The sequence below is a fragment of the Amphiura filiformis genome, chromosome 12 (genome assembly GCF_039555335.1).
Source record: "Amphiura filiformis chromosome 12, Afil_fr2py, whole genome shotgun sequence".
NCBI lineage: Eukaryota > Metazoa > Echinodermata > Ophiuroidea > Amphilepidida > Amphiuridae > Amphiura > Amphiura filiformis.
Genome location: NC_092639.1, coordinates 45924570 through 45945439, shown reverse-complemented (window position 1 = coordinate 45945439; position 20870 = coordinate 45924570). Strand labels below are relative to the sequence as shown.

Sequence of the window (20870 nt, the reverse complement as noted above, 5' to 3'; positions counted from 1 at the left end):
AACTGGGGGAAGGGGGGGCATTTTCATCGTGAACCAGAGATTTGTCAAACATAGGGTCTATCATTAACATGATTTACCCTTTTGAGCAAAAAAGACCCCAAAACATGGATTTCACGTGGTTTCGTAACAAATTTTAAACCAGCATTTTATCTGAAAGGTGCCACCTTTAAAGGTTTTTGATAAAATAAAGCCCCGGCCCTTATTACATGCTTACATCATTATCTAATATTGGTGTAATGTTTGGGAGTATCGACCTGATGCAAATCAGAACACAAAAACTTTTGAAACAACACATCAGGGGTGGTGTAATAATTATGTGTACCCCGGGGTGAATTATAGGGGGGGCAAAGATTTTTGGCAGGCCAAAGGGGGGGCAAGCATTTTTGGCAGGTCGAAGGGGGGGTCAAGCGATTTTGGCAGGTCGAAAGGGGGGCAAGCAATTTTTGGCACAGATATTTTGGGCACCGTTTCTATATTACGCCCTAAAAGGCGTAGGAAAACGTTACGAACACGTTGAAATATGCAAAATTTCCTGCTCGCTGCGCTCGCATTATATGTTAAGACAATTTAAGGTTTTAAATTCGGGTTCCCAAAAATCTTGCATGTGTAAGGGGGGGGGGGCAAGCTTTTTTGCCACGGCGAAAGGGGGGGCAAAGGTTTTTGGCACGGCCAAAGGGGGGCAAGCGATTTTGGCAGACCATTTTGAGAATTCACCCCGGGGGTAATACACATAATTATTGCACCACCCCTCACTATATAAAATGACCCCTTACGCACCAACTAGAAGTTCAAAAACAACCTTTTTTTTTCTTATAGAAAACAGAGGTTTTTACCCCTTTTTTTACGGGATTCGCGTTCATTCTTTGAAAAGGACCACTTGTTCGCGTTTTTCTGGCCACGCATGCATGTGTAGAAATATTCGATCGAGGTTACCCAACCCACCGGGATAAATATTGACTGGTACCTTAAATCACATGTCTTCAAAAAACAAAGTACATACCGGTTCAGTTATGTACAGGGTTTGAGGGTAAGGGAAAACAATACAGTAGCTTAGTTACGGTGAAAAGAATCACAGTGAATGATGTTTTTCAACCCTTTATTATGTTCACTTGCTTGCATCGTGTTTATTGGGAGTGCATCGACTGCAAATATTCCGAAACCAGATGAGATGACAATTCCATTGTCAAAGAAAACTGGAAAATGTTCCAAATGTAGCAGCCTAACCCAAACCAATATCGTCTTCATACTTGCCGACGATATGGGGTATAATGACGTCGGGTATCACGGTATGGAAGGGATGTCAGCAATACAGACACCAACCATTGATAGACTTGCCGACCAAGGAGTTAAATTGGAGAACTATTATGTGCAGCCATCATGTTCACCAACCAGAGGTCAGCTTATGCTGGGAAGGTATCAGGTAAAGTTTGTTATAAAAGTCGAGATAGACATAAAGGCTGTTTATCATATTTCTTTGGGCTGAACTGTACAATTATTATGAACTCCGGCCTGAGAGCTATGGGGATAGCCGGGTACACTTTGTAAAAAAAAAAGGTGAAGGAAAAGAAAATTTTTTTTGTCACGTATGCCTATACAGCACCCTAAGCAATAATAAAGTTCTATAACGAACCTTAAAAAGTTCTATAAAGAACTTTAAATATTTAAATATGCCTAGGGACTTTCTAATTACTTAATTCAAGGACTCATCACAAAGTTAAGAAAAGTGAAAAGTAGTGTTAACTCTTTTTTGGTACTAAAATCTTTTCTTGGCTAAAGAGCATTTTTCTGTTCTACTTAGAACCATTTGAGGGCCACTAAAAAGGTTTTTCAAGTTTAAGGTTCTACATAGAACCATACAGAAAATCTGTAGCCAAGACAATGGGTCCTTATAGAACCTTATCATTGCTTAGAGTGCTGTATACGCAGTAGCGGCACCAGGATTTTTTCGGGGGGCATGGGGGGGCAAAGTGAATTTGGGGGGGGTCGACCAATTTTGCCCAAAATTGCCGCAAAAACTGGACATTTACGTAATTTTGGGGGTTTTGGCTCAAAAGTGATGGGGAAGGCAAACTGGGGGGGACAAGAAAAATATTGAGCCCCCCCCGTAACGCCGCCACTGTGTATACAGAACAAAAATGTTCTAAGTAAACCTTTGTTTCTTCTAAGAGTGCACTGCAAAAACAAGTGTTAATATTTAAACACCATATTGTGTTTATCAGAGCAACACTTAATAAACACATAATTCATGTTAATGGTTTAACACTAATGTTCATAAATTAACACTTGGTGTTATATTACAAACACTAATGTTTGTAATATAACACCAAGTGTTAATTTATGAACATTAGTGTTAGACAAATTAACATTAGTGTTAGACCATTAACATGAATTATGTGTTTATTAAGTGTTGCTCTGATAAACACAATATGGTGTTTAAATATAAACACTTGTTTTTGCAGTGTGTATATATAAACTTATTTATCATAAGACACTTATCTCCCATGATGTCCAGGGCACCCGATACCCTGATGGGAGCTTGCCTGCGAAATCTTCGTCATTCATTGCATGCGTGCAGTGAATTTAATACAGTATAATCAGAGCGCGCGGGTAATTAATTATTTTTATCTCCACCGGGGATCGAACCCGGGACCCTTATATAGCACCTATACAAAGATCCTTACCACTGTACCAATATTTGTTGTTTCTAGATTCACACTGGACTTCAAAGTGGCGTTATTGTAGTTGGTGATGATCGATGTTTACCGTCTACAGAAACCAGTGTAGCACAAAGACTTCAATCTCTTGGCTACAATACGTCCATGGTGGGTAAATGGCACCTGGGAATGAGTAGAAAGAACTGCTTGCCGACACGATGGGGGTTCGAATCCTTCTTCGGTAATCTCATATTTTATGATTAAATTTACAGAAACCCCGGCCCACACTCTCCTTATATCCGAGGGTATAGGCTACTCATGCTCGTTGGAAAATTTTGCGAAATATGGGGTGATTTCGGGGGTGATTTCTGCTGAAGAAACGCGATTCGCGAAACATACAAAAAAGGGTGATTTTTTAAAAACGCATTCGTGAAATGTAAAAAAGGTCTTCTTCATCTCCGGGCAGAAACTGTAGCATAAAATGTACAATTATTCAATAACCCCTTTTTATGTTGTGACGAACATGTAAGACGTGACATCATATTTTCAGCCCTGAAAGACTCAATTCCTGTGAAAAAAGCACTAGATCATGCAAGTGTCCCTTTCCTCACCGTATCTCTGCACTCCGTGCAGTGTTTGTTTTGTGCCGAATCATTGTTTTCTCCGTTTTAGCAACCATTTGCTACGGCGTAAATGTGAAGAGCAGAGTTAGTACCCAATCATTTCGCTTAAAGCCATATTATAACATTTGCTGAGGAAGACGCCCTCACTGAATTTTTAAAATTCCTTTTTTACACGATTAAATTGTACTTTATTAAACCAATATACCCTGCAAAAATCAAGACTCTAGGTTTTGTCAAAATCCGAGATTTTGAATAAAACGCCGGAACCGGCGCTTTATTATTACGATGGCATTATTAGTCGAACGCATACACGATGTTCATAACACACAGTACACACGGCGTGAAAAATTTTGAAAAATTTGTATTTTTTTTTTGCTCTTCACTTTTTCAAACGACCGGAAAAAAATTGGGTTAACCTTTTCGGGCTGTTCAGGAAAGGGCGGCAAAATTGAATTTTCTTCAGCCCCCCGGGGCAGGAGCGGCCACGGTACGCCACTGCAGATGAGTAGCACTTCATGTGCGTAAATCTGTTAAGTTCATGACCATGATGCCGGCACGAACTTTGACATGCGGAGATTGAACTTTTCAAGGATGTCCCCTCCAATTTATCCCGTTTAAATTAGACCTGAATATTTCAAACTTGTTTTATTTTTTTTTTTTTTTCTAGGATATTTAGGAGGCTCTCATGATTACTACACTCATAAAACCCATTTCACAAGAGGTGGTGCGTTAGATCTTGGCATAGATCTCCAAGAGAACGAGCACCCAGCAAGTCGCGTCTATGATGGTATTCATTCCACTCTGATTTTCACGAAAAAAGCTGAGGAAGTTATAGAAAAACATAATCCGATTAGGGTATGTATCTCTATTTTGTAAAATGCAACTTAAAGCGAACCCTCTACCAACAAGGGGGTACCACGTATTTATATGGATGGACCGGACTAATATAATATGGGCCGAGAGCCCGGAAACAGGACGATTTTCGGAAACGTTTTTGTTCAGTCCGAACGGTTTTTATTCCGAAGGGTAAACGGTTTTATTCCAAAGGGTCGTTTGTCCGAACGCGCTTTTCTATGAAAGGTTATAAGCCCGAAAGGTTCTTTGGTCCGAACGATCATTAATGTCCGAAAGGCGACCATTACTCTGAATGGTTATTGTTAACAAAGGCTATTTCTCAAATAGTTCATTAATCCGAAAGGTTTTTTATTCCGAGGTGGCATCATTAAAGTTAATTACTCCGCAAGCGCAAGGTATTTAATTATCTCATATTTCGAGTTTAATATATCGAGTTTCAAGTCTATATCTTATATATCGAGTTTCAAGTCTAATATATCGAGTTCAGTTTCGAGTCATATATTTCGAGTTTCGAGTCTGATATATTGAGTTTCGAGTCTCATATATCGAGTTTTGAGTGAAATTTCGACTTTCGAGCTTATAATATCGAGTTTCGAGTCTCTATTTTCGAGTATCGAGTCTCATATTTCGAGTTTCGAGTCTCATATTTCGAGTTTCGAGTCTCAAATTTCGAGTTTATAAAATCGAGTTTCGAGTCTCTATTTTCGAGTTTCGAGTCTCAAATTTCGAATATCGAGTCTCAAATGTCGAGTTTCGAGTCTAATATATCGAGTTTCGAGTCTCATATTTTGAGTTTCGAGTAAAAAAGGTACATCACTGGAAGTTTCTGGATCCACAAAATGTGCTGCCTGGTGCGCTATAAGGGAGTTTTCATAAACACTTTGGTGGGGTAGAAAATATAGGGGGATAAAAAAAACTTGTGCATGGGTCAAGAAGGGGGATTTAAAAAATCAGTCCTTAATGGTGGAGGTGGGGGGGTAAAATTGAGGGTATAAGTTCGGGGTAAAATGTACGACAAGGCATGCACATTCTAAACCTAGGGCCTAAGTATATTATTAGAGAGCTTGCGAAATGACGTTACTTTAATTTTAACTTTAACGTCTATAGGATTATAGAGGATTATGTATTCAAAACCACCTTGGTTTTGAATACATAATCCGCTATAATCCTCTAGACGTTAAAGTTAAAGTTAAAGTAACGTCATTTCGCAAGCTCTCTATTGTGTACTCTCAAACTTCAAATCAACACAATTTGCGCACTTTACAATTTGGATGTAACACTAGTATAACCCGGGCACTATAACTACAATGACTAACTCCAAATGGTCATTTTAGCTAATGAGTTAATAACATTATATTTTTGGTTTCTTTTTAGGACATGAAAGGGAGATCAAAAAAAATTTAGACCATAAAAAAGGGGATCAAAAATAAGAAATCCACCCTTAGGGGAGATCTAAACAATTTTGACGCCGGAGGTTTCAACTTTTCCAACCCACTACAAAGTATTTATGAACATTCCATAACTTATTAGAAACAGTATAGATGTCTGCACTAGTAGGCGTATGTTATTACATCGTTTGTTTGTTTGTTTGTTTGTTTGTTTGTTTGTTTTCTTCAGCCTCTTTTCTTATATCTTGCTTACCAAACACCTCACTTACCAATGCAAAGTCTTTTGAAGTACACAACTCCATATAACGATGTGATTGCAAATCCACATAGACACATTTATGCTGGGATGATAGGAATGCTTGATGAAGGCATATACAACGTTACGGAAGCTCTCAAACGAACAGGATTATGGGACAACACGGTCATTATATTTTCATCAGGTACGGTAATAATAAAGGAAAAAATGTATCAGCAGCCGAGTAGCCTTGTTCAAGGCCCTCTAATTTCCTCCCTCATGCGGCATTTGAATCCTATCGCTACTTTTGGGCTCGCCGAGCCCATGAGGGCCAGACTGCGGCTACCTATAATCACGCGTAAGTTGAACGACGGAACTCGGATTGAACCTACGAGCCCGTAGGGCGCATGGACGAAAACAGACTCATCATTTTAATATCGGTATGACCAACGCTCTGCAGGGTCTTTTGTTCTATTGTTTCCGATTAGAGCGCTGACATATTGGAAAATGTTGCCAATCAATATTCATGAGAGTGTACATTTAACGTCCAGTTTTCGAAATTGGGTGACTTGTGTTTGGCAGGTGTGAAATACATCTGACTGGGTGTTTTAATTACGTAACGCATAAAGGTTTTGGCATCATTGAATGGCTGCCTAGTGCCGTTATAAGCCTATGCTTAATTTCTATAATAATTATTATTTTCTTTATTCATCACTTTCTTTTCCTTTCTCTGCACTTATTCTTTCTTATTCCTACACTTTAGCAGTGGCGCGCGAAAAATGTTACCACAGGCCCATTGAAACTAAACTGTTGAAATATGGGACAAAAGTGGAATAAATTCGCGCGAAGCACTAAAAAATTGGCAATTTGTGGCTAACATGGCCAAATATGAGGTCCTCCTTCACTACCTCAATTGCCTCTACTGGCCTTTAAAATGGATATTCGTGATATCATGGAGGTATATAAATAAATGGAGAATGATCCAGCCAAGCCTCTTTTGTACTACGTTGGTTATGACCAATTATTGTTGAATAGGCAATTTCAGGTTTATATTGATTATGCTAAGCTGATTACATTGTGAAGTCTGTTTCACTGGCCATTGATTTCAATGGGGTAAAATGAAGTTTATACTTATTGGAAAGTGCTCATGTTTCATAAAATTTTGATATCAAAATCTCATTTTCGCCAAAAATTGAGTGCTTAAATTGCATCAAGAAATCAGTCTTTTTGAAACAAGAAACACCTTATCTGTTGTCATCTTGTGACTCCTACATTTTGGTCATGAAAATTGAATTATGACTTTTTTTTTTTCCAAAAGTTATGACCCCCCGTATATTTGAAACCCCTCCCTCCAAAGAAAATGATAGCCTCCTAATAATATTAATAATCATTTAGGCCTAAATACTGATAATTATTTATTATACAATGAGAAGTTTAATGATGATGATTTAGGCGGCCTATACGATTTCATGACAATACAGAATTAAAAGTTTAAAAACAATAACATGACATATCCGCCATGGCACTCAATCAATTTGACCCGAAGCTTCAACCAAAATCACGATTATCATGTATACACTAAACTATGAGAAACTGTTTAAACAAAGTATGTAGGGCCTATACATTCCGTATATCAATTTCTCTCTAGAAAAGATTGTCTGATCATCACTTTTGCTTGAATTCCGAAGTACTTCCGGTAAATTTTGCTCGCTCGTAACTCAAATGGCCCAAATTGGCCCAACATAATTTTTTTCACAATCGGAAGGTAACACACGTTTTGCTTTCATTTGCACTATATTTGAACTCCCTCAGACCCCTTAAAAGCTTAATATATGAACATGAAAACTAAGTATATTTGTCAAGTTACGGCACAACTAGTGTAGAAAACAGTTTCATAACTTGAGAACAGAACATCCGAATTTCTTCGGGTTTTCGCACGATCATACATTGAAACTATAAGCTATCAAAACTGGTGACTTTGAACTAGCTGATTGACTAGCTGACGTCATTATACAGTCTCTTTTACAAGGCTTCCGGTACGGGTCAATGTAGGGTCAATTCCTATGAGGAAATTTTGGGAGTGACAATCAATGAACCATGGTAGAGGCTCATAACCATCGTGGAGATCAATAGCTTGGCTGAAGTGGCTGGTCAATTCAAGTTTGGTGACTCATTGAATAGAGGTAACGGGATAATCTCCACTTAGGAGATTAGAATTCTGGCGATCATTCTCCATTTATTTATATACCTCCATGGTGATATTAAGAAACCCATTTGACTTCATTGAACAGGCCTATAACCATGATAACAACATAATATAGGCCTACTGCGAAGGAGTTTTAACTATCTATAATTAAAATTATAAATAGTGACACAGATAGACCTATATAGCAGCTATGGCACGTTGTTACGGTAATCGATCAATAACTCTATTGAATTGATTTAAATGAGGTGCCTAAATAAAGATGGCTCGTAAATAATTGTACTTCGACGGTATAGTGTGATTTTGTGTGCTGGCGAACACTCAGTCACACCAGAGAAGATGAGAAAAGAGGAGATCGCTCGAACATATAATCCGATTACCCACAGTTAACCTCCACTCACATTTCTTTGTTTGTGGTACTTAAAATACCACTTGAAACATCCTTTGTGGTAATCTGTTCATCCGCCGCACGATCGACTGATTCAGTAGTTCTCTTAGTGGAGAAAATATTCCACACACGGAAGTACATCGTTAAATTCCCAATTGCGCAGTCAAATCATGCTTTTTTTCTTTAAAGACAAATAATACTAACCAGGGTGACCATGATTTTTAAACGAGTGAAAAAGTATTATATATATCGCAACTCCCATTAAAAAAATCAAAAGTTTTATTAAGTTATGTAAAGTTAAGCATAATTAATTTTCCAATAAAATTAATATAAGGTCAAAGGAAAAGAAATTTAAATGATAACCATTTGAATATTTGCGGCAGTTTACGGAAACTTAAAACTAGTGTAATCAGTAATTCAAACTCGTGTCAGTTTCTCCATATACTCCCGTTTTGTGTCCAAACGTGTCCAAAAATGCTATTTGGATCCAAAATGAGGGTCTTTCTCACAGGGATCTCGGGTCAAACTTAGCAGCCGGTCATGCCAAACAATACAGAAATTATATTTCGCGGTCAACTGACATAACAAATTGATATCCGGGCATGCGCCGTTTAGAGCTAGACAGTCGTGACTCGCAAAGCCACTTATCGTATTAGTTGATCAATCGGATTAGATCATTGTTTCCATCAATAGGCGGATGCACACATTATTTATTTGATGTGGGCAGCGAGCGACCTCCTCTTTTATCATCTTCTTTGGTCACACCCTTGGGTTTAATCAGGACAATAGGTACCTCTCAGTCAAGTGGGCGCTTTCACATGATATTCTTTTGATCACTTATTGACAGTATAGCCTGCCTGGTAAAGCGTTAATACGCTGTCAGGTTAGTTACCGATTTAATGGCGGAACTCTTTTGTCTTGAACAAAAGGTACCTCTCGATGAATAGCTTGGCGGATTTTCAAATCGGCACAAAGTTACAAGGCGTTATGTAATCCATTGCGCCTCCACGAATATGATACCTCCGTGGGTATGACATTTTCGTATTGATGCTGCCCTATTCGGCAAACTTAAAAAATAACGGGCAAAACAAACACATCATTTTAATATCGGTATGACATTTTCGTATTGGTGCTGCCCTATTCGTTGTGCAGAGCTACTACGGTATAGGTTCCCTGTACTATGCATTTCCAAAACTTAGTGCCCTTGGTATATCAGGCCCGTACGCAGGATTTCATTTGGTGGTGCTGATTTTGAAAAAGTGGACTTTTTTCCAAGGGGAGGGGGCAATTTTGTGAAAAGTGGACTTTCTTTCCAAAATTTGGACTTTTTTTTGTCCAAAAAAGGGTAAAAAATTAGAACGATATTAAATGAGAAACACTTACATTTCGTACCACATCTTCTACATTGTCCAGTCTATGAATTTCATTGATCAATATGTTCTTGATATAGAGTAACGTTCAACACAATTTAAGACCAGAAGATGTCAAAACGCGGAAGTACTTTTTACCAACAGCCGGTTTGAGAAGCACAAACTTTGTGAAATGATTTCGACCGCATTACTTCGTGTCGTCTGCGCGTAATATAATAACCTGCACAGTTCTTTAAAATACTTTTCAAGAAACCCCAACAAAAGCTGAAGTAAAAGATTCTTTTGCAAATTTTTTGCGACAGTTAGCAGTTGTTAGGCCAATAGAATGGGTAAGAATAACTTTTGATTCAGCCCTCATCAACAATTTTAAGAAGGCACTTTTTTTTCGTGCCTAATAACACGAATAAAGTTTCACTTTGGTGTGCCGGCAGATAATGATATGCAAAATAGCGCAGGTGCACTATGCACCTGTCACTCAGCTGATCAATGTTTGAATACCGGGCGCGGGCGTAGGGTTAGGATTAAAGTTTAAGATTTGGCTGGGAGATTTGGTTTAGAATTTCGGGTGAATTATACTGAATTTATGCAGGAGCTATTTTGCCACTGAATCACATGATTAACGGCTACTTGTAAAAACACAGTACTATTGGCATGTCACTTGAAATTTCTAAACTTTATGAAGTTTATGAATTTTATGAAGTTGCATGATGCATGTCTACAGTAGAATTCATCTCGACCTTTGCAGGACTTAAACCCCATTAAAAGCTATTAAACCAAGATAACACTCATTGAAGCAGCTCAACTGATTAAATCAGATCTTCTCTGGTTGTGCACAAGTGTCTGTTTTACATGTGCGACATCGCAATAAAGCTGGTATTATAGCTTCAGTTGGGTAACCGATTATAAAGGAAACGAAAGGAAACAATGGTATGTGTACCTTTGTTCACGAAATGAGACAATGGCCTGCTTTTTGTTAACCAGCATTCTTCAAAATGAGCAACATAATGATTGTTGACTTAACACGGTTTGGAAATAATTTCTTCATATTTTTGGTGTTATCTGTCGTTTACATATCCTTCCTAAAACACAAAAGTGCGACCCTCTCCAAACATCTAAATTAGCTAAAAATTTAGGACATGTTACAAAACTATATTTTCTAGAACCTATTTAGAATAGTTTAAATGTAGCTTGTACCGTTTTTTTGTGGCATCCTTCAGAACGGAGCGGTCCGTTACCAATATAGCTCAATATTTTCGGTCAAATCTCCATTCAATTAACACGGGTAGTTGGCTAGCTATGAGCTAACTATGCTTTGCCCTCACTCATATTCTACGAAAGTGCGACCCCTTCTGAACATCTAACCTAGCTGTAATTTTAGGTCATGTTAGAGAAATATATTTGCTAGAAGTTTGGAGAATAGTTAAAATATTGGCCGGTTATTTTTCACACAGTGGTGTTAACTAGGCAATGCCCATATACCTATAACACACACTGTTTGTAGAGGTCACGCGTCAATGGTGAGAGCACTGTGTATAGGAAAACGGACAGTAACTGCAGTATGGCTGAAAACAAAACAAAACAAAATGTCACGATTAAATATGTTAGAATAGTTGAACAAAAAATTAGAGACTAAAAACGAGTAATAAAAATAATCAAATCAATCCGGGGACGGCCTAATGTAGATAGATAGGTAGGCCTGGGCCTAAATGAATAGGCTAACGAAAGAAAAAACGAACAGCAAACAGTTGCTAGTCGATCATTCAATCTATCAATCAATCATCAGGGGCGTGCCGGGGGTCCAAATTATCCCGCTGACTCGCTTAACTGAACTTAACGCCTCCAAAATGTTAAGGATCACTATATATACTGCCCTGACCACGACAAAAGGAAGTAACAGAATAAAAAGGACCTAAATTCAATTCAAGAAACATTTATTTCACAACTTCAAAAATACATAATGACACACCATTTATTGCTGTATGCACGATAAAGAAGAATATCATTGTTGACTCTGTTGGAAGATAATGACTTGGTTCAACTGAAATTTTTTCAGATAACGGTGGCAGTCGATGGTTTGGCAGCAATTGGCCACTGCGGGGCGAGAAGGGGACACTATGGGAAGGTGGTATTAAAGCCGCTGGTTTCGTGCACAGTCCGCTATTACCTGACCGTATCAGAGGGACTGTTAGCAGGGAACTAATGCATGTGTCCGATTGGTATCCTACGCTAGTAGAAGGTATTGCTGGAGGTGATGCTTCGGCAGATGAGAAACGACTAGATGGATTTAATATGTGGAATACAATAAGGTATATATTTTTATTGATAATTTTGCCCACTTTTATTTTTCCTATAAAATGGCCCTAAAAACCGCAAAAGATACAGCAACGTTAACAGCAACAACATCACGAAAGACTAAACTTATGACACAAGATACAAGGAGGAGAGCAGTCTTGATCCAAACGTACAGAATATTCACAGGAACTGACAACATAAATCCGACAGACATGTTCCAACTAGCAGAATACGAAGGTACAAGAGGCCACCCAATGAATCTTCAAAAACAACACATGAGAGTAGATTATACAATACGCTACTTCTACAGCCAACGAGTTATAACAGACTGGAATAGACTACCCAATTCTACAGTGTTAGCTCCAACCATCAACGACTTCAAAAGCAAACTCCGAACCTTTTTGGGTTACTAAGGGCGAAAAAGCCCACTCACCCAAGCCACCTTTCCTCCCCTAAAAAGGATCTTGCGATTCTTGCGACCAAGTGAGAAGAGGGAGGAATGGTGTGGCACTTCATGTAAGTTCACTAACAGCTACAGCTGAATGACGCAACATATTATAATATAATGACAACCAAAGAAACATTGCTGAAGTACCCTGTAATTGGTTCCAGTACGCGGAAAGCGGTAAGGTTACACTTGCATCTAAATTGCTATGTTGATAACGCGGGCTCATTGTGTTTATAGTCCAACACGGGTTTGTAAAAATATGTCTTATCAACAGTACATTCTAATATTTACAAGGAATAAAAACGACACGTTATAATCAAAGATAGTCAAGTGTCGTCGTCATTGTCATCATCATCATCATCATCATCATCATCATCATCATCAACATCATCATCATCAGGTTGCATCATCATCATCATCCGGGACCACCATCATCATTACCATCGTTGTCAGCATATAGTCGTTGATCATCACCATCATCAACATATTATTTTCTGCTTTCTTGATCGTGCATACAGATATATAAGGTCCATACGCGTCCCCATTACCAATTCGCCATCAACCAAGTAATCATCATCATCATCATCACGCGACTTATGATGTTCTTATTCTTTTCCAGAAATGGTGCATCTTCCCCACGGGAGGAGATTCTTGTGAATATTGACCCGCTATTGCCTTATGCCCAGCTGTCTTACACAGATGCGGTTATCCTAACTCTTCATCCACATCCTCTTGATACATTTGATCCAAGAAATCATGCCGCTATAATTCAGAATGGATGGAAACTTGTTACTGGTGACCCAAGTATGTATAATTAACGTCACCCTCGCCTCATAACCTAATTACCTTAGTCATTTTTGAGGCTTTGATGTTTTTTTGCTTAAGGGACCGTTCACAAACACTTGTTTGGGGGGCCTGAACATTTTTGACCCTCCTAGGGGGTCCTGAAAAAATGACCACAAATTTTCCTGGGAAAATTGAGCTTATATGCTTTTCTATGGGGTTGACCCATAGTGTTCATGTCAAAAAAAAAAAAAAGGGGGGGGCTGAAATTTTGGAGGTCTGTAAAGGGGGGACTGAAAAATTTCGCGATAACAAGTGTTTGTGAACGGTCCCTAACTCAATCTTTAAAACAATGGAATACCTGAGTGGAAGAAGGGCCCAACTCCATCAAAACTGATTTTGAGATATTAAGAAAAAACTTGATATTTGGAAAAGTTTTATAGACATGTTTTCATCTTCAGGGGACCTTTAATACATGAACATACAATATTACATACATTCGAAATTATATATGATGTTTCCATGGCAACGGTACAGGTCCTGATACGAGCTGAAGTTGGGCCCTTCTTTCACTAATACTGAAAGCGCCAGTTCTGTGTTATAAATATCTACAGAAATTATAAGGAATTTATAAGAAATTTATAAGGCGTTGATGAACTACCTGGTGTAGCTATCCACCATAGTACCTCTGATATGAAGTGCTGATAAAATACCTGGTAAAGCTATCCACCATAGTACCTCTGATATGAGGTGTTGATAAACTACCTGATGTAGCTATCCACCACAGTACCTCTGATAAGGTGTTGATGAACTACCTGGTGTAGCTATCCACCATAGTACCTCTGATATGAGGTGTTGATGAACTACCTGGTGTCGCTATCCACCATAATACCTCTGATGAGGTGTTGATTAACTACCTGATGTAGCTATCCACCATAGTACCTCTGATGAGGTGTTGATGAACTACCTGGTGTAGCTATCCACCATAGTACCTCTGATATGAGGTGTTGATGAACTACCTGGTGTAGCTATCCACTATAGTACCTCTGATATAAGTCGTTGATAAACTACCTGGTGTAGCTATCCACCATAGGTAATCACCATTAATTGCACAAGTAGAACTCATGTAATATGTTAGCAAGAAAGTTTATAGTAGTGAAAAGCAGATTTTATGGATGGGCCTTTCTTCCATTAAAACGGTGATTAAGTGTAGGGGAGAGCGGGGAGTGTTCGCCCTATATTTTTTTCTGACCAGTCTAGCGATGTTACTTTTAAGGTTAGGGATGACCTGATTAGCCCATGTGAAAGCCCTATGTCTTAGCTATATACGACCACAATCCCAGAACTATAGGCCTTACAATAGCAACAGGATAGTGCAAACAAAAAAGTTTTGCAAAGCATTCGCCCATATGGTGGGGTAAGTTCACCTTAATCACAAAAAAGGTTTAAACATTGCATAACAATGACATATTAAATGCAAACATTTAGCAAGAGTATACAGGGCATTCATTCTCTTCTGGGAATCATGAATTTGTTACAGGGGTCGGGTCAGGGTTAAATGTAGGGGTCCAATGAGCTTAAAGGTATATCATGTTGGCAACTTCGGGGGATTATGGATTAGTACATAAACGGTGATATGAGTAATACTGATACCACATAACTTTAAAAAACATGCTTTTCAGTAGTTTTACCCAGTTTTACCTTGTTTAATGGTATAATTATAAATATTTTGCATAATACGCTGATGGGGCAGGTCCGCCCTCCAGTTTGGGGTAAGTCCGCCCGGGGAAGATACAGGGCGAACATGCCCCATCCTCAAAAGGGCGAACGTGCCCCTTGTGCACATTTTTGTATTTTCTTCAGGGTATGCAAAATACAAATCGATTAAGGAGTTTATAACTGCATTAAATCTTTGACAAGTCCCATATGTTCCCAATACAGATTTTCATTAAAACCATCTGTATTTATGTATCAATGATAATACAACATTATTAATGCAAGAAAAAATTACGTGTTGGTGTATTTTTTTATATTTTGGCTGCAGTTCGATGAACACGTCCCTATATGTCGCGTAGCTAATATGAGAAGTTTATAATGACCTATTTCACCTAATTTTGCCATCACTTAATTCCCCGATAGCCGTAGTGCTGAGAAACAAGGGGTGGGCGAACCTGCCCCTAGGGCGAACACTCCCCGCTCTCCCCTACATGGAAGACTATTTAGAGAGTGGATTTTGGCTCATCTTTCACACATGAGGAAGAACAGTCTGCTGGCAATAAAATGCTGGGTCAAACTCCTTTTTGGTAAAAATTGGAGTTGGGCCCTTCTTCCACTCAGATATTCAATTGTCAGCTTGTAACAACAAAAAACAAAACGAGAACGCGTACACTAGTGTCATGACTTTGAAGTGCCAACTATCATGATTATAGCCTGGCTAATTGATTGGTATCGTTATATGCACAAAATGGGTGGGGGGGTGGGGGAATGTCCAAAAAGTGTACCAAACCGTGCTTTCCCCAGGCACGCCAGGCCAGGCCTGCTATCGGCCTGCTATAAATAATTCGAGTCCTTTCCCTTCCCCTTTGCACACTATGGGCCTTGTCATAGACTATGACAAGGGTCGTTTTCGTCAGTTCGTATATAGTACAGACGAGCGCCACCAGATATAGATTTAAAAAATCTAGTATTACATATCGCTGCCTTTCTGTTTGTAGAGGGCGACAGTCCGAAATTTTATACTCGTCTTCAACAAATCATCGCGTCAATGATGGTTCGTATTCAATAAATCTTGATCAGTCCGGGGAAACTCCCTCTTTGGAGGTGACGCGTATGTATAGGGCTGTTAAGACCCCCTTTTTCAGCATTGCTGTCACCCAAAGACCCCGTTTTTGTCAAGTTTCGAAAACACTGATGCTCTGTCACCCAAAAAACCCCTTACTATTTTTCCATTCGATCTGTCACCCGAAGGCCCTAATGTTTCAAACAGCAACTGTTTTAATTTATCACTAATTTTTTACTTATTTTGGGAAAAACCCAAGCTATTTGAAGCCAGTTAGAAATGTTCGACTCGACATTTCCTGGGACTTCGTTTGCTCTCACCCAAAGACCCATTTAAAAAAAAGCTACATTCTCACACAATACCCCCTAAATTAAGTCGAACAGTCCGTCTCTTACCAATGACCCCATTTTAAAAACATTTTGCTTTCACCGAATGCCACTGATGGTCTCACCCAATGCCCGATATTTTTTACATTAAGTTTGCTCTCATCGAATGCCCTGACTGCGACAGTGCCATATTTAAGCGCCCTGGTCTTCAGTACGCACAAATCACGACGACACACGGACCTCAAATAGACTCGACGTGATAATTGTTTTCATATTTTTTTTCATTGTCTTGAACAGGTGTTACCGGAAGGTCTGATTTATGGCATCCTCCTCCTGAATCTGGGCTGGATGTGAATCTTAACAGACTCTACTGTTCGTCACCAGATGATGTCATTCAGTTATACAATCTCAACGCAGATCCCTACGAAACGTGCAACGTAGCCAGCTGGCCATGGGCTTTCAATAAAGTATATGAGTTACTGGATAGATTAAAGGAACACGAGCGGACATCTGTTCCTGCAATACCTGCGGGTCTGGACCCCAGGTCTAATCCAGCACTTTATGGTGGATATTGGAAACCTTGGTTAGATTAGAACTGAAGTGATTGGCAGGCCCGTAGCCACAATTTATTAAGGAGGATTGAAGGGGGATCAAAAGTGGACCTTTTGTGAATTTTCTTCAAGGGCCGATTTCAGCGTTTTCAACGGAAAAAAGGGACTTTTGTGATTTTTTTCTTCAAAAAGGGGCTGATTTTCGACATTTTTACAGAAAAATTGACCTTTTTATTTGGGGGATATACCGGTAGTCAAATAAAATGGTCTTCTTGACAACGACACAGTCTCTTAACCGTTTGTCAACAATTATATCTGTGTCCTGACAGAAGAGCTTGTTTTGCGATCCTCATGATCCAATTAAGTGAGCACTCCCGATCCCATGACCGACGTGGAAGCCTTTTTCCCCATGGCCGTTCTCCCAAACTTGGGGTTTTTTCATTAGGGCTGTTGCCGTTGGATTCGCAATTTTCACCCATTTCCTCCAGTCTTAAAAGCTAGCCAGCATTGAAAACCTTTTGGATCCGAAATCAAGATTGAGATCTGGGGGACGGTAAATCGATCACGATTCATCTCAGCATTGTTATTTTTAGAATCCTGCCAAAGTAACTGCGTTATAGCTCTGGACTTAATAACAATGGACATTATTATTTTGTTATTATATTGAAGTCGTATTTAGTTAAAAAACTAATATTTTGCTATGACCTTTGATAAACTACCTGTTGAAGCTATAAATCCAACATAGTGAATAAAAAAGATGCCGCCCCGCCATGCTGCTGTGCTATGAGGTGTTGATAAACTAGCTGGTGTAGCTATCCACTATAGTACCTCTGATATGAGGTGTTGATAGACTACCTGATGTAGCTATCCACCATAGTACCTCTGATATGAGGTATTGATAAACTACCTAGTGTAGCTATCCACCATAGTACCTCTGATGAGGTGTTGATGAACTACCTGGTGTAGCTATCCACCATAGTACCTCTGATATGAGGTGTTGATGAACTACCTGGTGTAGCTATCCACCATAGTACCTCTGATATGAGGTGTTGATGAACTACCTGGTGTAGCTATCCACCATAGTACCTCTGATATGAGGTGTTGATAAACTACCCGGTGTAGCTATCCACCATAGTACCTCTGATATGAGGTGTTGATGAACTACCTGATGTAGCTATCCACCATAGTACCTCTGATGAGGTGTTGATGAACTACCTGGTGTAGCTATCCACCATAGTACCTCTGATATGAGGTGTTGATGAACTACCTGGTGTAGCTATCCACCATAGTACCTCCCATATAAATGAGACGTTGATAAACTAAATGGTGTAGCTATCCACCATAGTAACTCTGATATGAGGTGTTGATGAACTACCTGGAGTAGCTATTCACCATAGTTACTTTTGATATGAGGTGTAGATAAAGTTGGTGTAGTTATCCACCATAGTACCTCTGATAAACTCAGGTTGGTCTGTGAGGGACACCCTAATGTAATCCATGGGTAGCTATCCACCATTGTACCTCTGATATGAGGTATTGATAAACTGGTGTAGCTATCTACCCTTTTTTTTAGTATAAGCTTGGAACTGTCCATGGATTTCCCATGTATTAGCATGTCCCTTACAGACCAACCTGAGTAACCAAACAAACATACAAACCAAGTACCTCTAATCGCAGCACTTTTCAAAATTAGAATATTATGTAAAAGGTCATTGACCTTTGATGATCTATTTGACCTTTCGATAAGAGGAACAATTTCAGTTATATTACAGCATGATTGATGCAACTTTAACATTTTGCATCATTATGACCTTTGACCTAAGCCGGTGACCATACAAAAGACGTGAGATTTTGGACACAGGTCTTTTTGCATTCCTATACCACTATGTTTAGAAATTTCTATAGGAGCAAACTACGACCTGTCCATGCCTTGACTTCAATAACCTGAAGTTCCAAACAATGTGCGTATTCCAGCACACGAGGCGATGCCAGTTTGTGCTCCGGCAGTTTGTTCTCCTGAAAGTACCGAGCTAAACTGAAATTCCACTGACCAAGGAAGGAACTAACTACTTATTGTCTCAATGACCCATACAAGGACTGAGGGAGCTGATTCTGGTTGTGATGGTTTATTGTGGTATGTACAGGGTGTGCCCTTCATAGCTGCAAGTCCCTAAATGTTTCTAAATGGTTTATACGAGGGGGTATCCAAAAGTTTTTGACATCACCCAGAAGTGAAAGAGCTATACCGATGAAAGTTTGTCAGTGTGGTCACTGGTCCTTATGTACATTATGGTCCAAAAATGGTCTCATAAGTATGTTTACTTTCTTCACAGGTGGCGCTCGATGGACAGTAGGCGCATAACCTGCAAGATGGTGAAAATTAAGGCACGCAGCGTGATTAAGTTCCTGCATTTGAAGGGTTAAGCCTACAATGCTCAGAAAATCTATGATGAAATGAAAGCAATCTACGGTGATGATTGCCCATCATATGGCACTATTGCTTTTTGAAAAAGGAATTTCCAAACTGGCCACATGTCCCTCACAGCCAAGAAGTGGATGTCCATCACTTACGGATGATGCGGCCACAGCAAAAGAAAGTGAAGGATCTTATCATGAAAAGGTTATGCGCCTACTTCCCATCTAGCGCCACCTGTGAAGAAAGTAAACTTACTTATGAGACCATTTTTGGATCATAATGTACATAAGGACCAGTGATTACACTGACAAAATTTCATTGGTATAGCTCTTTCACTTCTGGGTGATGTCAAAAACTTTTGGATACCCCCTCGTATGGTGTGTCTTGGACCACAGTGGTCAATGAATTCCTGGAAAGTGTGCTGAGGCATAGTAAATCACTAATTTCTTTGGTTTGTTTTTTGATGACGACAAATTATCATGTTATGTCACGCAATACAGATATAATTTATTCAGTAATGTAGTCCCATGTACACAATACAATAATTATTTCACCTAATATACAAATCATTTTCAATATTCTAATAAATTATATATTTGTAATTGTAAGAATTATAATTATATAATAATAATAAATAACATTTAAACATTTCAATATGTGATCAAGCAAATATTGTTTTTGAGATATAGCCAAACAAAGGAAGTATTTCTTTTTGTTTCCTATCGTTTTGGAAACTCTTTAACTGCTTACATCTTTTGAACTGGTTGTCCAAATTCAATGGGGTTTTCTGGCAAATGTAGCTTTGCAAATGCTGTTTACAATCCTATAAGAAACTGAAAATTTCTGAAGTCCTACTTCAGACTGATTTTGCTTGATCACACCACGTCACTCATGGTTTTGACGAGCAAAACTCACAAACCTGCTGTATAGGCCTATCGATTGACAGAGGTACTGCATTTGACCTAATTAGAGCCTTGAGCATTAAATTAGCCCCCTGAGTACTACCTGCCCATCTAACATTGCCTCTGATTAGTCAATTACATGATATCTTCACTTTAATCACCAATCAGAATGGATCTTTGCAAATAATTTACCCCAATTTTTTTGTGTGGTGAATTATTCTAACAATGTTGCTGATTGGGCCAAATTGATTCTTTTCGGCTAATCGGCAGGTAGTTCTCATGGGGTTAAGTCATTCATTCTAAGGGGTGCTTATTACTGTAAAAGTCAATATTTTCGCGATTTTGACAATTTTGTCAATTGCGCAAGAATTAAATTTCGCGGTTTTGATATTGATACAATAGAAGCCTAATGCAAAAGGTTATTTTTGCGAGTTTTTATTTTCGCAATTTTATGTCCACTCGCGAAATTCGCGAAAATAAAAACCTCGTGAAAATTTCTACTTTTACAGTATTATACTGCTTTTGTTATCAAATTCAAATTGGAGAATTTCCATGCAAAATAGTGGTACAATACAATTAAATAGAAAGATTATATAGCAATTGTAGAAATAAATTTACATCAATGAAACTTGATGCCTAGATTGTTTTATATGTAAA

General features: G+C 38.8%; 1 protein-coding gene across 1 annotated transcript; it reads left to right on the top strand.

Annotated features, from left to right (window-relative positions):
- Positions 1-1037: 1037 nt before the first annotated feature.
- On the top strand, positions 1038-19860 carry LOC140166284 (arylsulfatase B-like). Its single transcript, XM_072189696.1, has 7 exons — positions 1038-1420; positions 2709-2895; positions 3945-4132; positions 5750-5960; positions 11770-12022; positions 13076-13260; positions 16642-19860. Exons 1-7 carry the CDS (start codon positions 1079-1081, stop codon positions 16935-16937), a joined length of 1662 nt encoding a protein of 553 aa, XP_072045797.1. The 5' UTR covers positions 1038-1078; the 3' UTR covers positions 16938-19860.
- Positions 19861-20870: the final 1010 nt, after the last annotated feature.